This window comes from Daphnia pulex, chromosome 7 (genome assembly GCF_021134715.1).
Source record: "Daphnia pulex isolate KAP4 chromosome 7, ASM2113471v1".
Lineage (NCBI taxonomy): Eukaryota > Metazoa > Arthropoda > Branchiopoda > Diplostraca > Daphniidae > Daphnia > Daphnia pulex.
The window spans coordinates 8,597,251-8,615,863 of NC_060023.1; the positions used below are offsets into that span (position 1 = coordinate 8,597,251).

General features: G+C 43.9%; 5 protein-coding genes across 6 annotated transcripts; 2 read left to right on the plus strand and 3 right to left on the minus strand.

Annotated features, from left to right (window-relative positions):
• Positions 1–358: 358 nt before the first annotated feature.
• LOC124197863 lies at positions 359–4,061 on the minus strand. 2 transcript variants are annotated; one of them, XM_046593413.1, is made up of 7 exons: positions 3,607–4,061; positions 3,355–3,496; positions 1,809–1,951; positions 1,536–1,725; positions 1,317–1,381; positions 1,162–1,211; positions 359–1,096 (listed from the first exon to the last, which is right to left on the minus strand). In XM_046593413.1, exons 1-7 carry the CDS (start codon positions 3,668–3,670, stop codon positions 773–775), a joined length of 978 nt encoding a protein of 325 aa, XP_046449369.1. In that variant the 5' UTR covers positions 3,671–4,061; the 3' UTR covers positions 359–772. The 2 variants fall into 2 exon arrangements, with proteins under 2 accessions (XP_046449369.1, XP_046449370.1); XM_046593414.1 differs by having other exon boundaries at positions 3,355–3,493; positions 3,607–4,050.
• A 788-nt stretch (positions 4,062–4,849) lies between these two features.
• Positions 4,850–9,305, plus strand: LOC124197865 (coiled-coil domain-containing protein 112-like). The gene is made up of 5 exons (XM_046593416.1): positions 4,850–5,408; positions 6,411–6,594; positions 7,287–7,519; positions 7,618–8,129; positions 8,786–9,305. Exons 1-5 carry the CDS (start codon positions 5,136–5,138, stop codon positions 8,820–8,822), a joined length of 1,239 nt encoding a protein of 412 aa, XP_046449372.1. The 5' UTR covers positions 4,850–5,135; the 3' UTR covers positions 8,823–9,305.
• On the minus strand, positions 8,717–13,330 carry LOC124197864 (histidine ammonia-lyase-like). The gene is made up of 10 exons (XM_046593415.1): positions 13,199–13,330; positions 12,228–12,736; positions 11,855–11,887; positions 11,482–11,781; positions 10,882–10,969; positions 10,327–10,628; positions 10,159–10,263; positions 10,026–10,089; positions 9,475–9,951; positions 8,717–9,187 (listed from the first exon to the last, which is right to left on the minus strand). Exons 1-10 carry the CDS (start codon positions 13,251–13,253, stop codon positions 8,994–8,996), a joined length of 2,127 nt encoding a protein of 708 aa, XP_046449371.1. The 5' UTR covers positions 13,254–13,330; the 3' UTR covers positions 8,717–8,993.
• A 1,328-nt stretch (positions 13,331–14,658) lies between these two features.
• Positions 14,659–16,778, plus strand: LOC124197866. The gene is made up of 8 exons (XM_046593417.1): positions 14,659–14,793; positions 14,964–15,094; positions 15,213–15,275; positions 15,371–15,451; positions 15,551–15,700; positions 15,780–16,222; positions 16,278–16,398; positions 16,470–16,778. Exons 1-8 carry the CDS (start codon positions 14,724–14,726, stop codon positions 16,572–16,574), a joined length of 1,164 nt encoding a protein of 387 aa, XP_046449373.1. The 5' UTR covers positions 14,659–14,723; the 3' UTR covers positions 16,575–16,778.
• Positions 16,779–16,870: 92 nt separating this feature from the next.
• Positions 16,871–18,298, minus strand: LOC124197867 (mitochondrial intermembrane space import and assembly protein 40-B-like). Its single transcript, XM_046593419.1, has 3 exons — positions 18,115–18,298; positions 17,216–17,411; positions 16,871–17,151 (listed from the first exon to the last, which is right to left on the minus strand). The coding sequence occupies exons 1-3, from the start codon at positions 18,134–18,136 to the stop codon at positions 16,956–16,958; spliced, it is 414 nt and encodes a 137-aa protein (XP_046449375.1). The 5' UTR covers positions 18,137–18,298; the 3' UTR covers positions 16,871–16,955.
• Positions 18,299–18,613: the final 315 nt, after the last annotated feature.

The following is an 18,613-nucleotide window of genomic DNA, read 5'->3' on the forward strand; positions in this document are numbered from 1 at the left end:
CAAAGTGTATAGCGCCGGAGCGGAAGAAAACGAGCGGAGAGAGAGAGCAGAAGGAACGCGCAGATAAATAGATGGGAGGCAGGAAAAAAAAAGGAGTCGAAAGGTGAAGAGAAAAGAAAAAAAACTTTAACGTGTTTATTAAACCCGGGACCATTCCAAATGTGGACCAAAAGGGTAGCAGCAGCTATACCGTGAGTAGTACAGCGTAGCGCCCTGCTGGCATCTCTGTATGGATAACATATACTCTCTATAATAACACAAGTAGACAAAAAAAGGGCGTGGTTCTCCTATATATAGTCATATGGTAAAATTCCTAATGAAAGATTTGAATTTTGGCGCTAAATCAAAATTTTTCAAATTTCTTTAATTATGCAGCACCTCAATTCGGTGCGTGTCTCTTGTATTTTAATTCCAATAGTTATTAGGCGTTATTAAATTACACAAAGTTCGATTTCATTCAGTTTCGAGATTTAAAAAAAAAACATAAAACAAAATTACAAGAAGGTAAATAATAATTCAACAGGGAAAAGAAGAGTTTTCACTATATGCCATCCCCCATGGTATACCAATCCATCATCACTTTAACAATAAAATTCTTATATAACTAATAATAATAATAATAATTTGTTTGATTTTCTTTTTTCAAAAATGATATAATAAACCTCCACGATATCATCATCATATCTTATATAATCAACCGAGATTGTTCTTTTTTTTCTCTCCGTATAAATAAATAAATCTAAATAAGAAAGAAGCGGATGACGTCGGGGCTCTAAATAGAGTGGAGGAAAGAGACGGGCGCCAGGAGGAGGAGCAGCGTGAGGACGGGCCACGAAGAGACGACGCCTCGGGACGACAACAACGACGACGACGACGATGCGTGTTGTTGTTGTTGTTGATTATGTTGACGAGAGGACACGAATTCCGTCTCGTCGACGCTGCGCGGCTGCTCCGACTCCACTCCGTCGCTGCGATCCAGCGCCTGCTCGGACGGCTCGTAATTGTTGTAAGTGGCCAGCGACGGATCGACTTTGGGCGTTGGCTGTTCGCAATCGATTTCGTGCTCGGTTCCGGGCTCGTAACTCAGACAATATCCCTGTCGAAATAATTGTATTCAATGTTTTGAATTTTATTTTTCAATTCATTTCGTAAAAATTTTACTTGGATCAATGGGCCGGCCATAGTGTCCAGGAATCCCCGTGTGAATGAAGCTGACCATTTTTTAAAAATAGAATCGAATAATAGGCCATTAAAAAAAGAAAGATAAATGGGACGAAGAATTCAGATAATAATAAATGGGGGGCGCTAATACTGACCAGTTTGAACTCCGCACGTGCCGGCGACAACTGCTTGGGAGCACTTCATGTAATTTTGGAACGAACTATTTTTATATAGCCACAGCACACACGGCCAGGCGTGTCAAGTGCGTTGTTTCATTTGTCAAAAATTAAAAAAACAAAAGAAAAAGGTTTTAAAAAAATTATTTTGATGGGTTTCTCATGAAATTGAAGTAATAATCATAATCATAATAATACCAGCAGAGTTTTTTGGAATTCTCAACTGGGTCATCGACGACGGTGGGACCTCCGCCCAGAGTGGCTGCTGCCCCGTTGGCCTGGTTGTTGTTGCTGCTGCTGTGCTCCCGCACGTGACTCTGGTATTCGACGGCGCATCGCTCGTATCCCGACTGGACATCTCTCATGCACGGAGCGTGCATCAAATATTCTATTCAAAATAGGAATATCAACAGTTATGCATAATTAGGTTCTTCATTATTTTGTTGGGAACGTGTGTGATAAAATTTCAACCTTTTTGGTAATCTTCGTCTTCGCACAAATCGACAATGACCTGCTTGGTGCCGGCGTAGAGCATGTGGAAGAATTCACGATGCTGGGCGTCCAGGCAGCGCGACGTGAAATTGTCGATGCATCTCAAACCGTCGATCAATTTCCTATTTTAAATTCAAATAATTAATTTTTGAAAAGTTGGCGGGAAAAAAAAACAAATTTGAAATTAATAGATAATAAAAGATCATTTGGAAATGGGCGAAAAAAAAAACAAATAAAAATTTTTAAGGACTCGCATCAAAGCGTGTGATGATCTTCACGGTCACGAGAGATGCGTGAAAATATAAAAACACAGCAGTCTCCCCGCGTATAGCGTCCCAGCACTTGAGTGTGTGCTGTGGCCGCGCGCTATTTTCTATATTTATAGACGCCAAAACAATTTGAGAGTGCGCAACCTCAAACAACAACAACACCGTCGAATTTCTGGTGTTTTTTTGAAGTGTGTTGGGGAGACAGAAAGAAGAAGAAGCTAAGACAAATCTTGTGTGTGTTTTTCTCGACCATTTTTCTTCTGCGCCTTTTTGAAACGGAGCCAAAAGAAAGTTTGGAGTGGCTCTAGAAGTGAGAAGATAAAGCGGGATAGACTCCCGCCGGGCGCTGCAGTACGGACTATAGTAAACTATCGCGACTAGCTCTCTAATGACTTCCGTCTGACTTGATCCACCTGATTCCCCCCCATCGTCGTCGTCGCTATATGCCAACCGAAACAGCCCAAAAGGGGCACCTTAGTTAGTGCGGACGGAACCCCCATTTCTTCTTCTTCTTCTGTTTTCACGCGCTGTTATTTGTCTTGTCCGCTCTTTGCTGGTGCCATTGCGCGGGCAACACTTTGAAGGAAAACAAACGCACCAAAGCCAACAGCAACAATCAACGTGAAATTTGTCTTCTTCTTCTCCGGGGCTAGGAATAGAATAAGAGCAGCCAACACACAAATCAGGATCGTAATTCCATCAACCTGATTGCGCTGCTGCTGTTGTTCACCTGTCTGAAACGTCCCGTTATCCAATTAATGCCCATCGTTTAGTTTCACACCTTTAGATATTAGTCGATTGCAACGATGCCAAGTTCGTTTTTCGGAACGAATTTTGGTTTGAAATTCAATTGAAATGCCCCGGTTTCTTGTTTTTACGTCAATGAACTGCAACAACTGAAACGTTGAGTTTTGTACGTACTTTAATAATAATATGTAATCGCATTTTCTTTCTTTTTCCCTTGCGGATGAATCATTCTGATGATGCCCTTCTTCTGATCACGTTTTTAGCTTCCGGACACTCGCACACACCAAATAAAATAAAAAAAGGACGACCCAGCCGGTTTTTTTGTGTTTACTCCCGTCTGAGAATGTGCGTCTGACGTCACGAATTCACGAGTTTAACCCAGCCGAAAAAGAAATGAATGACTTTGTAGATATAAGAGTCGCGCAATCAAAATAGAACATCTCAGATCAAAAAATATCACAAGATAAAATAAAATAAAATAAAATAAAATAAAATAAAATAAAACTGACGGGCAGAGGGTGTTGAGCTCTTGCTGGGAGGCGGCGAAGCCGAGGTCTCGGTTGTTGGTCAGGACTTTGAGCGGGTCGGTGCACCGTGTCAGGGAATCCTGTTGGCACGAAGCTGCCCGTAATCCTAAGGCCGTATTAGCTGCTGCCCGTCATCATCCAGCAGTCAACACACAAATTGAAATTTTATTCAAAATCAAAGCCCCAAAAAAAGGAAAATCGACAAACGGCGCTGCATGCTGATGGAGGACTCACCGTTGGCCGAAGCACACAAGACGACAACCAACAACAACACGCTCACGCTGGGTAGAAACAACATGTTGCTGGGCTATTATAAGATGTATAGCAAAGAGATATAAATATAATCACGCTTGCTTTGCTTTGCTTTGCTGCCGGAATAACACGCACACAAACACACAACGGATGGTCGAGCGAGCGCAAGGCAACCGGAGAGAAGAAATTTCAACGCACCAACGAAATTTTTGACCAGCCAAATATAAGCCAATATAAGAATTTTGCTGTTGGGGGGAGAAGAAGCTGTTAAAAGGACAAGAATATAAACACGACCGATGGACACCGACGATCAGAAGCGACTGGACGAGGATGAGAACTGCACCCGGACAGGTATAGGTGCGCTCAGACGGGCATTATAACAACCAGCGGAAAAATATCCAAACAGAAACAGACGACCAGCAAGAAAAGGAGGAGGAATTGTGGCATTGCTGCAGTTGTTGCTCTTTTATTTTTTTTTTCCAGCCCCGGCAGCAAGTCGAGCGTGATTGGAAAAAAAAGAGGAGGAATTTGAACGGGAGGAAGGTTTTTCTGGACACAGCAGAACCACCGTAACACAACACACAAGGACGGCCAGCGCCAGCAGTAGACACACACACACCGGGCGAATCTTTCCAAGCTGTGGCTTTTCGGGTGTAGTAGAGAGAAAGAAGAAAATATACAACAACAACAACTAGAGTCGGGCCGGCGTGTGTGTGTGTAACACGGGCCGGCATGTAGGACGGTGCTGGTCTATAGCTGTACATGACGGAAAAAAAGAAATACAAGACAAAACCAGAACACGCCAGGTGGTGAATGTAGCCCTCGACTTCTCTACGCATCGGATTCGAATGGTCTAAACAAAAGAAACGGACCCGCAGTAGCCCCTTGCGTGTAGACTTTTGTAATAGAGAAATTCCGATTTATTTCTTATATCTTTCCGTTGTAATAGAATGACGTAGAAAATAGATCAACTTTGATTCGATCAGGAATTGATTTGTTCGGCCTGATCGGATTTTTCGAATGGGGTTACGCAACAGGACTTGGATATAGTGGAAGGGGTTGTTGCTTGTTGGTGATGTATGTGATGCGCATATCGAGCATGAGACCAAAAAATGTTGTTGTTTCATTTTTCTCAGACGAAAGAAACAATAATCCCCCGTTACTATGGCGACGCGATCGACCCAACAGAAAAACCAAAACTCGACCCGTTCACGCGCCAGGTGGCCGGGCGTGGACGGTGTACATAGCATTTCGAGTGTCCGCTGCTATAGTAACCGTACGTGTTCCAGTCGGCTACATTTTTGCTACGCAGTTTGATTCATTTTTTCATTTTTTCCTTCATTCTATTCAAATCATTTCGTTCGGTTGTTGTTGTTGTTGTTTTTTCCTCGTCAATCACGCTGGATGTGCTGGGCGGTCATCTGGCAGGAAGTTTTTCTTACTGGAACGTGACGATACCAGAAACCCATCTCTCTGATCGGTGCTACTGCTAGCTGGAACGGAGAGCCATAATGGATGAGGTACGGTGCGAGAGCTGGTCGATCGCCCGTCAATTGAACGCCCTCTACGAGTCGGTGGGCCACATTTGTGGCGTCCGTGTCACGGCGATAGACATCGGCCAGCAGCAGCGGGATCATCTGGTCCGACCGACATTGCTGCCACTGCCGACCGAAGACGACGATCGCCAACAGCTGCTGGAAGGATTGCGCCAACAGGACGGTCTCCTTCGTCAGCAGATTCGTGACCTCATTGCGAAATTGCCCATACGGACTCCCGCCGACCAGGTATAAAGCGACTTGTGTTAAATGACGTCACAAAATGTGTACAATAATCCGCTTATTCGTTAAGCCCGGTTCTTTTAACGATCTCTTTAGCGTAGAAAGACAATAAGAGATGAGTATGTTACAAGTTTAGACGCAACTGTCGTTCAACTCATTGTTGAAATTTTTAACGGGAGTCGATTTTTGATGGTCATCGTGATAATTTTGATTGAATCATAAAAACGGCGGATAACGTTCGTTAGCTACCGCGCATTCTTGTTCTAATAAATCAGCAACTGGGTTATTTCTTTTGTATTAAATTGATGGCAGTCAGTGGTATTATATTTACAAGGTTGATCAAGTTATCGTCGATGTTCATTAGTTTCTTTTCTCGATCGTTACGAGCTCCATGAAATTCGGTTGATTTTCTTAAATGGACAAGTTATATAGGAGATACAATCTTTTAGGGTCATGGTTATGTAGTTACAACCGGTACTTTTAATTTTGAGTTTGTAGTTTTTGCGACTCTCGGGATTTCCCAGTGTGTGTCCAGGAAAGAAAAAATAAAAATAAAACCGACGATAAAAGTTCCAAATTTTTCAATGGGTTAACGCACCGTTGGCCGCCGATGAATGAAAACGTTTAATGCGTCCATTTCCAGCAACTTGGTTTATGGATATGTTGGAAACTGTGCGCCCGCGCTGCTGGACAGGCGGAGATATTGTGTTGCTGGCCAGCAGCAATCAGTTAGGGAAATCGTGACGACGAAATTGTCTTGATTAAACGCTTGATAAAAGAGATGGCCAACGTCAGTTTGTTATATAGTGAATAACGAGCGCTGGATGAAATAATCAGGGCCCAGCTGATGCTGGGCAGTATAAATCATCTGGGTCCATCACTGAGCCATCGCAGCAGCAGGTCTATATATATAATATGTAACACCCACTACCACAAAGTCTAACAACGGGGTCCTGCTGCTGGACGTGGCTGGACGTGATTAACGTCGTCTCTTTAATGATCCGGCAGGCGGTGACCAGTGGTGGAACGGCATCAGCGCCGGCGGCCGAAGCGCTCCGGCACTTCCTCGTCTCCAACGGCGGCGAAACGGGCGGCTGGGACGCCCGGGATCACGGCCTTTTCCTCCAGTGGCGCTCCAGATTTAGAAACAATCGGCAGACCTTCGTCTCGGCCGTCTGCGACACGGTGCCAGGTGAGGATCTGTATAATGTACACATCTCGGTTTTTCAATCACGGAACTTGATGCGTGAAATAATAATTACACCGGGAAATTCAAACGTGGTTACCAATAATACCAAACAAACGGGTTTTTTTTTCTCGTGAATCTCTCACGCTGTGACGTCGACCCAACACTCGGGCGCGATGGATGGATGGTAAACCGTAAGCTACACGCATCCAGCAGCTGCCGTCCATACAGAAAGTGACGTCCATTTCCTCTAAATACGAATCAGCGTGACGAAAAAGAACAACCGGCCAGTTGTCCCGATTTGACTCAATTTCTCTATTGATGGACACACGTATACAATCAGTGAGAGATAATCACGCGCCATTGCCAAATCATTATTTAGCCAAAAAAAAACGTTTTTTTTTTGAGGGAGGTTCTCTGAACGAATTGAAAAGAAAAATTACAAACGGGAAATGACCGACAAGAATTCCAAACTTGGTGGGGAATATGATATGCGATATGCCCATCTCATTATCCCGTTATACATGCGTGGAATCTAATCAATGCGATTTACGGCCAACACAACAACACATGGCGTGTGAAAAAGTGGCGTCCAATTTAGGAATCGCTCCAGTTTTTGTTCTTTTCCATCGACTTAATTATTTAAAAAACCAAAACCAGAAAAAGAAATGGCGGTTTTTTTAAATTCATTCGGACAGGTAAGAACGCGGCCCAGGTGGAAGCCCACGAGAAGTGGTACCAGAATTTGCAGAGATTGCGTCGGGAGCAGCGACAGGAGTTGGACGAGTGGAAACGCCAGAAGAAATTGGCGGACGAGGAAGAGCGGAAATCGGCGTCGACGGAATTCCGGCAACAGCAAGAAAGCGACGCCTGGGTCGCCCAGTGGCGCCGCCAACGCGAAACTGTGCGCAAGAACCTCGACCGCTGGAAGGTAGCACATCATTAGCGTGACTGATGGAACGACAGACTAAATGACATCATCCGCATATATCCATCAATTTTAAATGTTTATCTGAAATTATTTGGCAGGAGGAAAAGGCTTTAAAAGCGGCCGAAGAGCCGGCCAATGCGGACGAGTTGGTGGAGGAAGAGCGTAAGAAAGCGGAAGCTGAGCAACGACGCCGGATGGATCAGCAATACCAGAAACTGGTGGCCTATTTGTGGCGGATGGAGCAAGAAACGGCCAAAGTGGCGGCGGAGACGGCTGACGAATATTTGGCCCGGCTGGCCAGGAAGGAGAAATCTCAGTCGGGCAACAGCCGAAACCTGCAGCTGATGGCCGAACAAAGGCAGGAGCGTGACCGGCAATGGCTGGAGCAGCGACGCCGCCAGCTGTTGACTCGCCAACAACAACAACAACAGCAGCAGCCACCCAAAGTGGCGTCACTCAAACGGGCGGTGTCGGTGCCACGAGATCCGCAGCGTCTCCTCCGACCCACATCCGCATACATGGCCCGGCTCCTACCTGCCCATAATGACGATGCTGTGCCGTCAGTCAAACAGCGGCCGGCCGAATCCTACATCCTGGACATCCAGTCCAAGTCAGTCCATTTCCGGTTTATTCTTTTGTTTTTTTAAAAAGTATCGCGCCATTTCATTCGAAAAAAGACAGTTGAAGACACAAATAAATTGTTCCATTGACTGCTGGATGCACCCTGGGTTATATTATATTCTCACGTAATCAGCAAGCCGTAACACATATGGCCTGGATTTGATCGTTAATTCTTTTTGAGTATAAAAGAAAAAAAATTGTCAAATCTCCTATTTGTCTCGCCCCTTTTTTCTACGGTGTTATCTTTCATTGGCCAGCTGCGCGTCATTTCGTCATAGCGTCATCCAGTCAGCTTTAACGGCTCATAACCCACTTCCTTATGGCGCACACACGTCACGTGACTTTTGAAAAGGCACTAGTAAGCTGATTGTGGGTCATTAAAACAAAAGAGAGGGAAGAAAAATAAACTTAGCATCTCCAGTGTGGATTTATCCACATGCTAAAAAGAGAGACGACAGCATATGGGGCCGAAATAGACGTGCGCAACGGGACCGTATTTATAAGGCGGTCGGCACTAAACCGATTTTATTTTAGAATTAATGGGGAATATAAAGATAATCCTAAATTCATTTTCCATATTTGTTAATTCGCTTTAGTTTATTCTCGGTTTTTCTGACGAAGTTTATTTTTATTTGTGAAACTCAGAACGGTGCCGAGTTGGCGACAACTGTCAAGCCGATGACGTCATCACTGGAATGGAATCGCGTAATCATCACCCACCACCAACAGCAGATTTTTTGTTTGAAAATGTGTTTAGAAGATTGTTGTTGTGTGTTGTTCAAAGTGTCGTGTCATGTGCTGTGTGTTGTCCAGGACAAATGTGTGTTGCGACATCTTTTTTAAAAATTGTCTTTTATTCGTTGATGATGTCCTTCTTGTGTTGGTGGTGGTCGGTGCAATGTTTCTTGATGGGCGGATCGTCTCCATCTTCGTCGTCTTCCTGGATCAGATAAGAGGGCGGAGCCACCGAATGCGGCAGCGAGACGCAAGTGGGCGACGGAGCCCTCGACTCCAGGTCCAGATAATCCTTGACAGCGTCCAGATAACCTGTAGTAACATATTTTATTGGTTTTCCAACAAACAATTAAGACATTTCACATTTATTTTCTTCCGGTTCAACGTGGCAATTAGCCGAGTCTAATAAACCCCCCGCTGATGTACATTATCGACTGTGAAATGTTTTCAATGGCCACTTAATGTCCGAAACGGCGTCACCCGTTTCCAGTAATCGATTGCCTTGTTTTTCTCGGGAGAGTTGGCAATGGCCAACGGGCAATTTCAACCGGCCGTCCAACGCCACAAATGTTTGAAACGGTGAGATATGTACTACGTACCTTTGACGCAATTCCATATCTTGCCATCCTTGAGGAGATTGGTGGCCGCTTCGATGTCGGGTGCCATGTAGCGATCCTTGTCCCAGGGACGGACGACGGCCCGGACGGTCCGGTAGACTTCCTCCAGCGGCACGGTGGTCTTGAGCGGACGCAGGAATTCGATGGCCTGGCAAGCGGCGAGCAATTCGATGGCGATGACGCGCTCCACGTTGGCCACCACCTGCAAAGCCTTGCGGGCCGAGAATCCGCCCATCGAGACGTGATCCTCCGTTCCGGCGCTGGTCGAGAGCGAGTCGACGCTGCTGGGATGGCAGAGGACCTTGTTCTCAGAGACCAGGGAAGCGGCCGTGCAGTGGGCTATCATGAAGCCGGAATTGAGGCCGCCTTCGCGCACCAAAAAGGCCGGCAACTCGCTCAGCACCGGATTCACCAGCCGCTCGATCCGGCGCTCGCTCATCGACGCCAGTTCATGAACACCTTTTTTTTTAATGGGATAAATTTGGTTGACAATTGATTTAATTAACTTTGATTGGAAGAATTAAGTTATTTACCAATGGCAAGGTAATCCAAAGCTTTGGCTGGATACTCTCCGTGAAAATTACCTGCCGAGATAATCTATTGGCCATTTAATTTAATTAATTTAACCTTAATTCGATTACACATAATTGAGGTAATAATGAGTACCTCTCCGCGTTCGGGTAACACTAGAGGATTATCAGTGGCGCTGTTCATTTCCGTCTTGATAATGTTGTGAACAAAGTCGATGGTATCGTGAACGATTCCGTGAACCTAATTTTTAAATTTGAATGAATTAATTGGAATACCAGACGAAACCAAATCAATCACGTATACTTGAGGGCAGCATCTCAAAGTATAGGCGTCCTGGACGCGGTCGCAGAAGCGATGACTTTCGGCTATGGCCGACGGATAAGCCTCCGAGTGAAGCAAGGATCGCAGGCGACGGGCGACGTTGATTTGGCCGGGGTGCGGGCGGAGCTGGTGGACGTCACTGTCAAAGGCCCTGGACGAGCCCTTGAGAACCTCGAGGGAGAGAGCGGCCACCACGTCAGCCTGTTTGGCAATCAGCTCACATCTGTCGACCGCTTCGGCTCCAAGTGCCGTGATCATCTGGGTCCCGTTGATCAATGCCAATCCTTGTCAAAGTCAGAAATGAACAAAATGTGTCGTCGTCGTTAATTTTTGGTTTACAAAAACAAAACAACCAAATTTGACTATTTAACACAAAAAGAAGAGTCTCTCCATTGTTTGGACGGCCCACATGACGACATCTGGACGTCATTTTCTTTTATTTTGTTGTTGGTTGGTTGGTTTCTTTTGCGGTGATGCGCCAAATCTTATTGCGGATTTGTTCTAGACATTTTTCAGTAGTATTGTTATTATTATTACCTTCCTTGGCTCCCAGCTTAATCGGTTCCAGTCCATTGCTCTCCAGGCAGAGCTTGGCGTCCGTCCAACCGGTCCGATGGCTCCACATCTGTTTGTTTGGTTTAGTTATGCACAGTATGTATATTATTGCAACAACTCTATCCTGGTGACGGATTCATGGGCTAAAGAGAGAGAAAAACATTCTTTCGGGGGCCGTGGAACAGTTTCTATGAACGTCAGGTGGATTTTTTTTTGCTTTTCCCTGATTGATATTCAGCTGAGAAATGTGTCAAAAATCTCGTAGCGACAGAGTAAATCCTTTCAGACACTATTTTTTTGACGAAGGATCCTGTCCATCAACAATAAGCAACAACTCAGAACTACAGAATTAGCGCAGCAGCAGCAGCAGCAGAGATCTAGGACATGGAACCGAAAATATGGGCGAGCAAAGTAACGACCCAACTCATTTTCTCTGCATGTCATTAAGGCGGCCAGGAGAATATGGGCCAGCTGACTCATAATTCTCCAGTCAGAAATTGCGCAACAGAAAGAAACCTCCTCCCCTATTTGCATATGTCTGTGCTGGTAGTCATTTTGAAAATAAGAATTTGAATCGCTTACCTTCCCTTCCCCAATCATACCGAGGGCCAGGTGGGACAATGGGGCCAAGTCTCCACTGGCCCCGACAGTTCCTTGTTCGGGGACCCAGGGCAGACAGGATCGATTGAAGGCGTTGATCACCTGGTTGAGTGTCTTGATGGAAATTCCGGAGTAACCTTTGGCCAGCGTGTTGATCCGCAGGGCCATCAACATCCGAACGCGCTCCAGGGAAAGTGGCTGGCCCACTCCGGCCGAATGGGAGCGAATCAAATTCTCCTGCAACTCCTCCAACTTGTCCGGCGAGATGACAGTCCTCGCAAACTGAAATTTTCAATTTTCAATTCAGAATTAAACGACGTCATTAATCGCCAGGAATTTCAAAAATTTCTTTTACCTTGCCGAATCCGGTCGTAATTCCGTAGGCCACCTGGCGTTCGTTTAAAAATAGAACCAAAGAAATTAGACAATCAGCTGCATAGTTCTCGAACAAAGTCCATTATACACTCTGACTGAAGAAGAAGATGTGCCAATAAATTCGTACAAGTTGGCCGGACTGGGCAAAAGCTAAATCGGACCCAACTTGTTCTATTTTAAAATTTCAACCGGCTATTTTTGAACATAAAACAATAAAAAAATAAATAAAAAGCCTCTGAGTAGCAATTTTTTGGGCTACATTTCAAGAAGTAGAAGAAAAACAGCCACCCCCCCCCCTTTTTTTTCTAAAAATGCTATCCCCCCGCTATTTTTATTAATAGTTATCTGTTAACCTTATTTTCTTTCAAAATGGCTTCGACGAGCTGGCGGCCGGCTATGACGCGATCTTCGGCGATCTTCCTCAGACGGATTTTCGTGTTTCCTTTGCTCAGCAACACCAACTGCTTGATGGTCAGATGGTAGCCGTCCAGAACGACGTCCGAGTCCGACGTCGTGCTCATTTGATCGTGGGCCGAAGCGCCAATTTTGGAGCTGGAGAGAACCAACGGATCGGAGAGCGTGTGATCGAAATGGCTGACGGATGGCGGGCCGATCGTTGTGGTTCCAATCGAATCCGGGACGTCGTTCTCCATCCTGACGTTGACAAAGTCGTTGTCGTCCAGCACGTCGCAGACATTGTCCTCCGGGTCCAGCAGGACGCAACCGCCCGTTTTGCGGACCTCGACCATCCGCGGTTTGTTGTTGTTGGCGCTGGATGGCAACAGAACGTTGCCGCTGACTGGATGCAACCGAACGTAGCGGCGGACCGCCTCCTCGGCCAGCCAACCCACTGTCACCTTACCTGCGAAAACAACAGTCGCCGTTAAAATAAGAAAACGGGGAGATTTCTGAGAAGAAGAAAGAACTGAATAATAGTCGTCCTTGGAGATTATTATCTCACAGGTGTATATTAGCATCATGTTTGTGTGTGTGTAGAAGCTGGGAAAGGGGGTTTACGACTTTCAGCAGTTTATCGTCTGATTCTTTTTCCATCCTCAAGGGGTTTTTCTACATATGGACATTTTTAGTACCCAGACAAGGATGATGCCAAGTTGCATACGGCCGTCAAGGTTCTCAATGTTTTTGAATGTCCATTAAATAAAAAATACATTTTGAAAATAGAGATTTGATGATGTTATGCAACTCTAGAATTATCAATCAATTATTTAACAGGTAATTCCCACTTGGTAAACTTTGATTTTAATTTTTTCTTTTTTTAAGGTTTTCAAAATGGACAGAAAAATGAATTGAATTTTAGACTTACCATCTTTGCAAGGAACTTGAAGCCACTCTCCTCTGACTCTAGCGGAGATCTTCATCTTACGGATTGCAGAGGGATGACGGATGTGTAGTTCCGGAAAGTGGTGAAAGCGCTAGGGACGTGATCCAGGTGTGTATTTTTTTCTCGGGAAGGTATCGAAGATACGTCCAACTCGGTCAGAAGGTAAAGCAAAACTCGGTTCACATCTCCATGCCAATACTGATATAGCAAGAGAAGATGGACGCCGACTTGGTGCTGGATCCGATTTACCTGTACAGGTAGTCTGACCCAGCCTCCCCGGTCCGTTTGCTCATCTCGAGGTCGAGCCACAATGTTTATCCTTCGCCACAACTGCGCACATCTGCAAAAGAGGTCGAGGAATCATATGGGTTTGTTTTTATAACTTTTTAAATGTTTCCTTATTTTTTTCAAAGTCGTAAATAAAATTCTTATTTACCTGCTTGATCATTGGAGGGAACAAACGGGAATTGTGGCGACCTTCTTGTGACCTCAGGTTTCTTGACCTTGGCCAAAGATGGACCACATTTTCAGGTGAGCTACGTCTCTTCTTATTGCGCAGTTGGACATTCAGTGTGGGAATACAGTAACCATCAACACATGTGGATGGTCCTCCGATGTTTTCATTTTCTGATTTCTTAACGGCTTCCTGTACGGATTTCGTGAAATATTTTTCTTTCTCTCTTTGATGGCGTTAAAATTATTTTCGGTTGAGAACAGCATGGCGTCAGTCCTATTGAGATAACGAAAAAAAAAAGAGCAAGGTACGTACTTGTATATACATTTAACCGAAACGCACAAACAATACTAACCAAGTGTATCGAATTTAAGTTGGAAACGAAGGCTCGTTTCGACGCTGGATGTCTAATCGAATATTTAAAAAAAGAGCTCGGCTTTTTATTAGGAAAATAGGCGATGTGTTTGCTGGTGATAAGAACCGGCTAGCCATGGCAGCGTGTAAGTGTTTTGATTTGATAATGAAGAATTTTTGGAAATTCCTAGAAATAACAAAATGAAAATTCTTTGCAGAGCCCAGCGGGAGTGAGTAAAAGGGGCAACAGCATCAATAAACATCCAAGAAGAGAGAGAGAGTGGTGGTGGTGGTGTGTTAGAGTCAAACTTTTTCTTTCTTTCTTTTTCGATTTTGAACGGATGCCAGCTTCCGGGAGTTATGCTAGATTCAAATTTAGCCGCCCGGCTGTTATTCACAGCACAAATAGACAGGGGCGACTATATATTTTGTTAAAGAAATATAATAAACGCCCCTTTTCCTCCTCCTTCTTCTTCTTTTTTCTCTTCCTCTCTACTTCAACTTCAACTTTAGTTTGTTCAAAACAAACGAGAGTAAGAGCAACTGGCGTGAGCTGCATCTGACATTTTATTAGCAGTGTCTTTCATCGCAGCATCTCAAAAAGTTATATACAGAACCCGGAGCGAGTCGTTTGCGAGACTCGTTGGCTGTCCGTCGCTGTGTATTTGCTGCTGGAACAACAAACTGGGACAAGGCAACATGCTGTCCATCTTTACACTCCGGTTCTGCACGATTTTGTTTATTATCCAATGGAGCCGAGCCGTTCCAGGTAGTACAAACTGCATTTTTGTTCTTCTTCTTCTTTCGGTCACGAAGGAGCTCACAGGAAGGGGCGCGCGACCTAATAATGAATTGGGGCTAACACATTTTAATTATCGGAATCGACCAAATTGTTTTCGCAACTCTTTTTAAATGCAAAAACAAAACAAAACAAATCAGTTTCAGAGACGAGCGACCTGGCCGAATTGCGGGATAGCGTTTCCAAGCTGTGGAAAGCCCTCAGGGAATTGGAATCTGAAGTTCGTGAAAGTTTCGACATTCACGCCGCTATAGAAAATCACGAACACCAGGTCTAGTTCATTTACGAAAATTGGTTCTCTAACGTTACATTACCCCATCTTCACGCCATTTAGTTTCCTAGCTGCTAACAAGTAAAAAAATATAACCACCCCCCAAACTTTTTCACAGGTACATCATCTGGGTCACGAGGATAATGGCCACGAGATCCACCATTCCGAACGGCATCTGAAGGTTTTTCCCCCCTTGCTGAGCTATAAATTTTATTTTAAGATTTTATTATCACGAACCAATCCATTAAACTCCGTTCGCTATTTCCTCATTTTTAGCATCTCGAGCAAGTCCACGGGCGAACGGTAGCTGGGCCAGCCGGCATTGAGCCCCATAAACCACACACTCCCGACGAAAAGGTTCTCTGAAACTGCATTATTTTTTTTAAATTGGAACTTATGGCAAAGATAATCTAATTGGAATACTTTCTCATTTTACGAACGCCGTAAAAAAAACAGGAAGTCCTTCGCCACGAACACGAGTTCCATCACGCCAACGCAAGTTTCGAAACGGAGGAAGAACACAAAGCCCATCACGATGAAAAGATGTTGAAGCATTTGGAGCTGGACCACGGCCACGGAGAGCATAACGGCATCCACCACGGCAAAGTAATTACTATACTAAAAATAGGATAAAAATATTAATGATACCATTTGCTAATCAAATCTATACTTACCTCATCTCCAGATGAATAAGGAGATTGAGCATGAAATTGACGTTCATTTCATGTTGAGGAATCACGACGGTCACGCTGCGCATCACAACGAAAATCTGCTTAAACATCTGGAAGATGACGACGGACATGGACCAGCAGCAGATCGGCCCAAGCCAGTAACGACGCCCAAACCACCCAGGGGCTCCAAGACTTATCAAGCAGTTTGCGAAATGAAGCCGAATAAGGCCCTGCAGAGGACTAAACACAACATCGTTGGCAAAGTCGCTTTCACTCAGACGACGGGTGGCCCTCTAAACGTTCACGTCAATCTAAGGGGATTGCGTACAAACGGGAAAAGTCTGCACGGATTGCACGTTCACGAGCTCGTCCCAGATGAGGATGGCAATTGCAACCAAGCTGGAGGACACTTCAACCCAACTAGCTCTGTTCACGGAGGACCAAAGTCTCGTACAAGGTATTCTTTTTGTTTCCAGGATGACACGACGTGAAATCGCCATTTTCCGCTTTAGGCACGTTGGAGATTTCGGGAACGTGGAAGCTATTGAAAACCAAGGTATTAACGCGATGTTTACCGATTCTCTCGCGACGCTGATGACTGGACCTAATTCCATTCTACACCGAACCCTTGTGGTAACTGAAACCTAAAATGGCGTATAATTTGAATAAAAACTTAAATCTGTTGTTACCTAAAAAAAATCTAGATCAAAGAGAAGGAGGATGATTTGGGACAAAATCGTGATACAGAGAGTCTAGCCAATGGCAATACTGGCCGTCGTTTGGCTTGTTGCATCATTCGAGCTGTTTGAGGAAGATTACTGAATTAAGGTGAATTACAAATTATTTCTACCTAATGGGAAACGGAGAAATTTGAGTTCACATTCGCTACTTAATTAGTGGCCTTTAATGCTTCTTCACGCCATTGCTGATCGGCATCTTGTCTCCTTCACAGCACCTTTAGGGTCGAAATATTTCTAAAAATTTTGAGTTTAAATACAAAGTTAAATGTTTAAGCGCATTTGTTCTCAAACCGAGTTTTAATTTTTTTTTTGCAACAGAGAAGCGTTTTTTCTATCCTTCTACCCAAGGAACTCTGTAGACGACGAAGAAATGACTATGTATAGAATGCTATTACATGAGATGCAGCAAATTAAAACACAATTTGTAGCTCTAAATTCCTATAATGGACATCATGTTTTTGCTTGAGCTTCAGATTTTGAATCTTCTTTTGAGGGTTCTTTGCTCTCTTCTTTGGGCACTTCGTTTTCTTCGTCCTCCTCTCCTGATGGCTTATCATCGTTCCCATATAATGTAGGATAATTGGACATGCATTCTTGCATCGCCTTAAAGGATTCAAAGCAGTCACTGCCCTTGGGTTCAGCATCGCTATAAAAACGAAATACATCATTTAGTAGGCAAATAAAAAAGCAAACTGAAAATGTGTTATCACCTATAATGGAAGCAACTGAATGCTTCTCGGAAATCAACTCCACACGGACCAGTGGCCATTCCTCCTAAACACGGGCAGTCCCAGTTAATATCACCATTTGGCAGCATAAGACCTGCTGGCTCATCTTCATCGGGGAAGGTGAGTGTGCTAGGTTTCTGCAAATCCTCGGGAGTTAGAAAGACAATTTTGTCTTTTCCTGCAGAATAATTAAAAAAATGTTTAATGCTAATGACATTTAAGGTATAAGTGAAAAACCACAAGTTCATGACAGAGAGAGACTATCAAAGTACAGCAAATCAGACACCAGGGACTGTAGTGCAGAAAATTTTATGCCAGATATAGAAGGAGTGGATAATGCCTCAGCCACTACTTCAACACAGTAGAAATTGGGGCTCAAATGAGAGCTGCTACATTTAAGCTGTGTTTACTTGGAGAAAGTGTCAGATGATTTTTAAGCTTTACAAAAAATGTTGGTTTCATTGATGGAGATTACATAACAATTTTTCACCGTTTGAAACATTGTCTAGTGTGCATATTTTTAGTGAGAAATCCAATAAAGATCAGCAAACAAACAAGCATTTTTCAAAGGAAGCATTCTTAAATTCAATGAGATTCAGGCTTGTTCAAAATATGTATAGTTCATAGTTTTTAAGCTGAGAACAGTTAGGATTGGATCGAAGTGGGGCACTGATTTAATCAATCTGAGTTTTGATTCTCCAGTTTCTTTGCTTAATAAGTACAATTTCCAAAACTCTATCAAGATTTTAAAAAATCTAATCAACAAGAACTTTTGTATCTATACATCTACTTACAAATGTCGTTACTTTAGTGAATGGTGCGATTAGTCATTCGGTTATCTGAATTACCAGAGAGAATAAATAACAAACTTTGTAACTTACCTTCTTCTTTGCAGTAAGACATTTTTCGTTTATGGCACAAATTTAATATTCGCAATGAATATTCAAGAAAATTAAAGGAAAAAACCGGAATACCGGCGAAAACTATGATATTCTCACGTGCAGAGCTGACGGCTAAAAGCGTTAAAAGTATTTTCGTCTGAAGTCACGCGATTTGAACGCCACCTGTGGACCAGAGGCTCAACTCGTATATAAACCATGTGACATTTTGCGTCGTCATTTTCCGACGGAGCCGGTTGAATACTTGAATGAAGGTGCAGCACTGAAATGCTTATCTTGATGTTTCTTGAATGATGCAATCCAATTTATTGTGGAACGGTACAACAATTGGGAACTTTTGGACTAGACGACCGAGCTTAATTGTTTGGAACAGGAATTCTTGGGAAAAATGAGGAGAAATTTAGGAGAAAATCTCAGGGTCTAACTGTGTCAGCTAAATGATTTGTGCTAGAATGAACTGAATTTTGTTTTGTCTTTCTAG

What these genes read in the sequence shown, in the direction of transcription:
- LOC124197863 (XM_046593413.1), bottom strand. Translation starts at nt 3,670, where the DNA reads ATGTTGTTTCTACCCAGCGTGAGCGTGTTGTTGTTGGTTGTCGTCTTG. An exon ending in CTTGTGTGCTTCGGCCAACG is followed by an intron (nt 3,497 to 3,606) that starts GTGAGTCCTCCA and finishes GATGACGGGCAG; the next exon opens with CAGCTAATACGGCCTTAGGA. An exon ending in CACGTGCGGAGTTCAAACTG is followed by an intron (nt 1,212 to 1,316) that starts GTCAGTATTAGC and finishes AAAAATGGTCAG; the next exon opens with CTTCATTCACACGGGGATTC.
- LOC124197865 (XM_046593416.1), top strand. Translation starts at nt 5,136, where the DNA reads ATGGATGAGGTACGGTGCGAGAGCTGGTCGATCGCCCGTCAATTGAAC. An exon ending in TACGGACTCCCGCCGACCAG is followed by an intron (nt 5,409 to 6,410) that starts GTATAAAGCGAC and finishes ATGATCCGGCAG; the next exon opens with GCGGTGACCAGTGGTGGAAC. An exon ending in CGTCTGCGACACGGTGCCAG is followed by an intron (nt 6,595 to 7,286) that starts GTGAGGATCTGT and finishes TCATTCGGACAG; the next exon opens with GTAAGAACGCGGCCCAGGTG.
- LOC124197864 (XM_046593415.1), bottom strand. Translation starts at nt 13,253, where the DNA reads ATGAAGATCTCCGCTAGAGTCAGAGGAGAGTGGCTTCAAGTTCCTTGC. An exon ending in TAAGCTGGGAGCCAAGGAAG is followed by an intron (nt 10,629 to 10,881) that starts GTAATAATAATA and finishes GACTTTGACAAG; the next exon opens with GATTGGCATTGATCAACGGG. An exon ending in TGTTACCCGAACGCGGAGAG is followed by an intron (nt 10,090 to 10,158) that starts GTACTCATTATT and finishes AATGGCCAATAG; the next exon opens with ATTATCTCGGCAGGTAATTT.
- LOC124197866 (XM_046593417.1), top strand. Translation starts at nt 14,724, where the DNA reads ATGCTGTCCATCTTTACACTCCGGTTCTGCACGATTTTGTTTATTATC. An exon ending in ATTCCGAACGGCATCTGAAG is followed by an intron (nt 15,276 to 15,370) that starts GTTTTTCCCCCC and finishes CCTCATTTTTAG; the next exon opens with CATCTCGAGCAAGTCCACGG. An exon ending in TTCTACACCGAACCCTTGTG is followed by an intron (nt 16,399 to 16,469) that starts GTAACTGAAACC and finishes AAAAAAATCTAG; the next exon opens with ATCAAAGAGAAGGAGGATGA.
- LOC124197867 (XM_046593419.1), bottom strand. Translation starts at nt 18,136, where the DNA reads ATGTCTTACTGCAAAGAAGAAG. An exon ending in GTCTTACTGCAAAGAAGAAG is followed by an intron (nt 17,412 to 18,114) that starts GTAAGTTACAAA and finishes ATTATTCTGCAG; the next exon opens with GAAAAGACAAAATTGTCTTT. An exon ending in TTCAGTTGCTTCCATTATAG is followed by an intron (nt 17,152 to 17,215) that starts GTGATAACACAT and finishes TCGTTTTTATAG; the next exon opens with CGATGCTGAACCCAAGGGCA.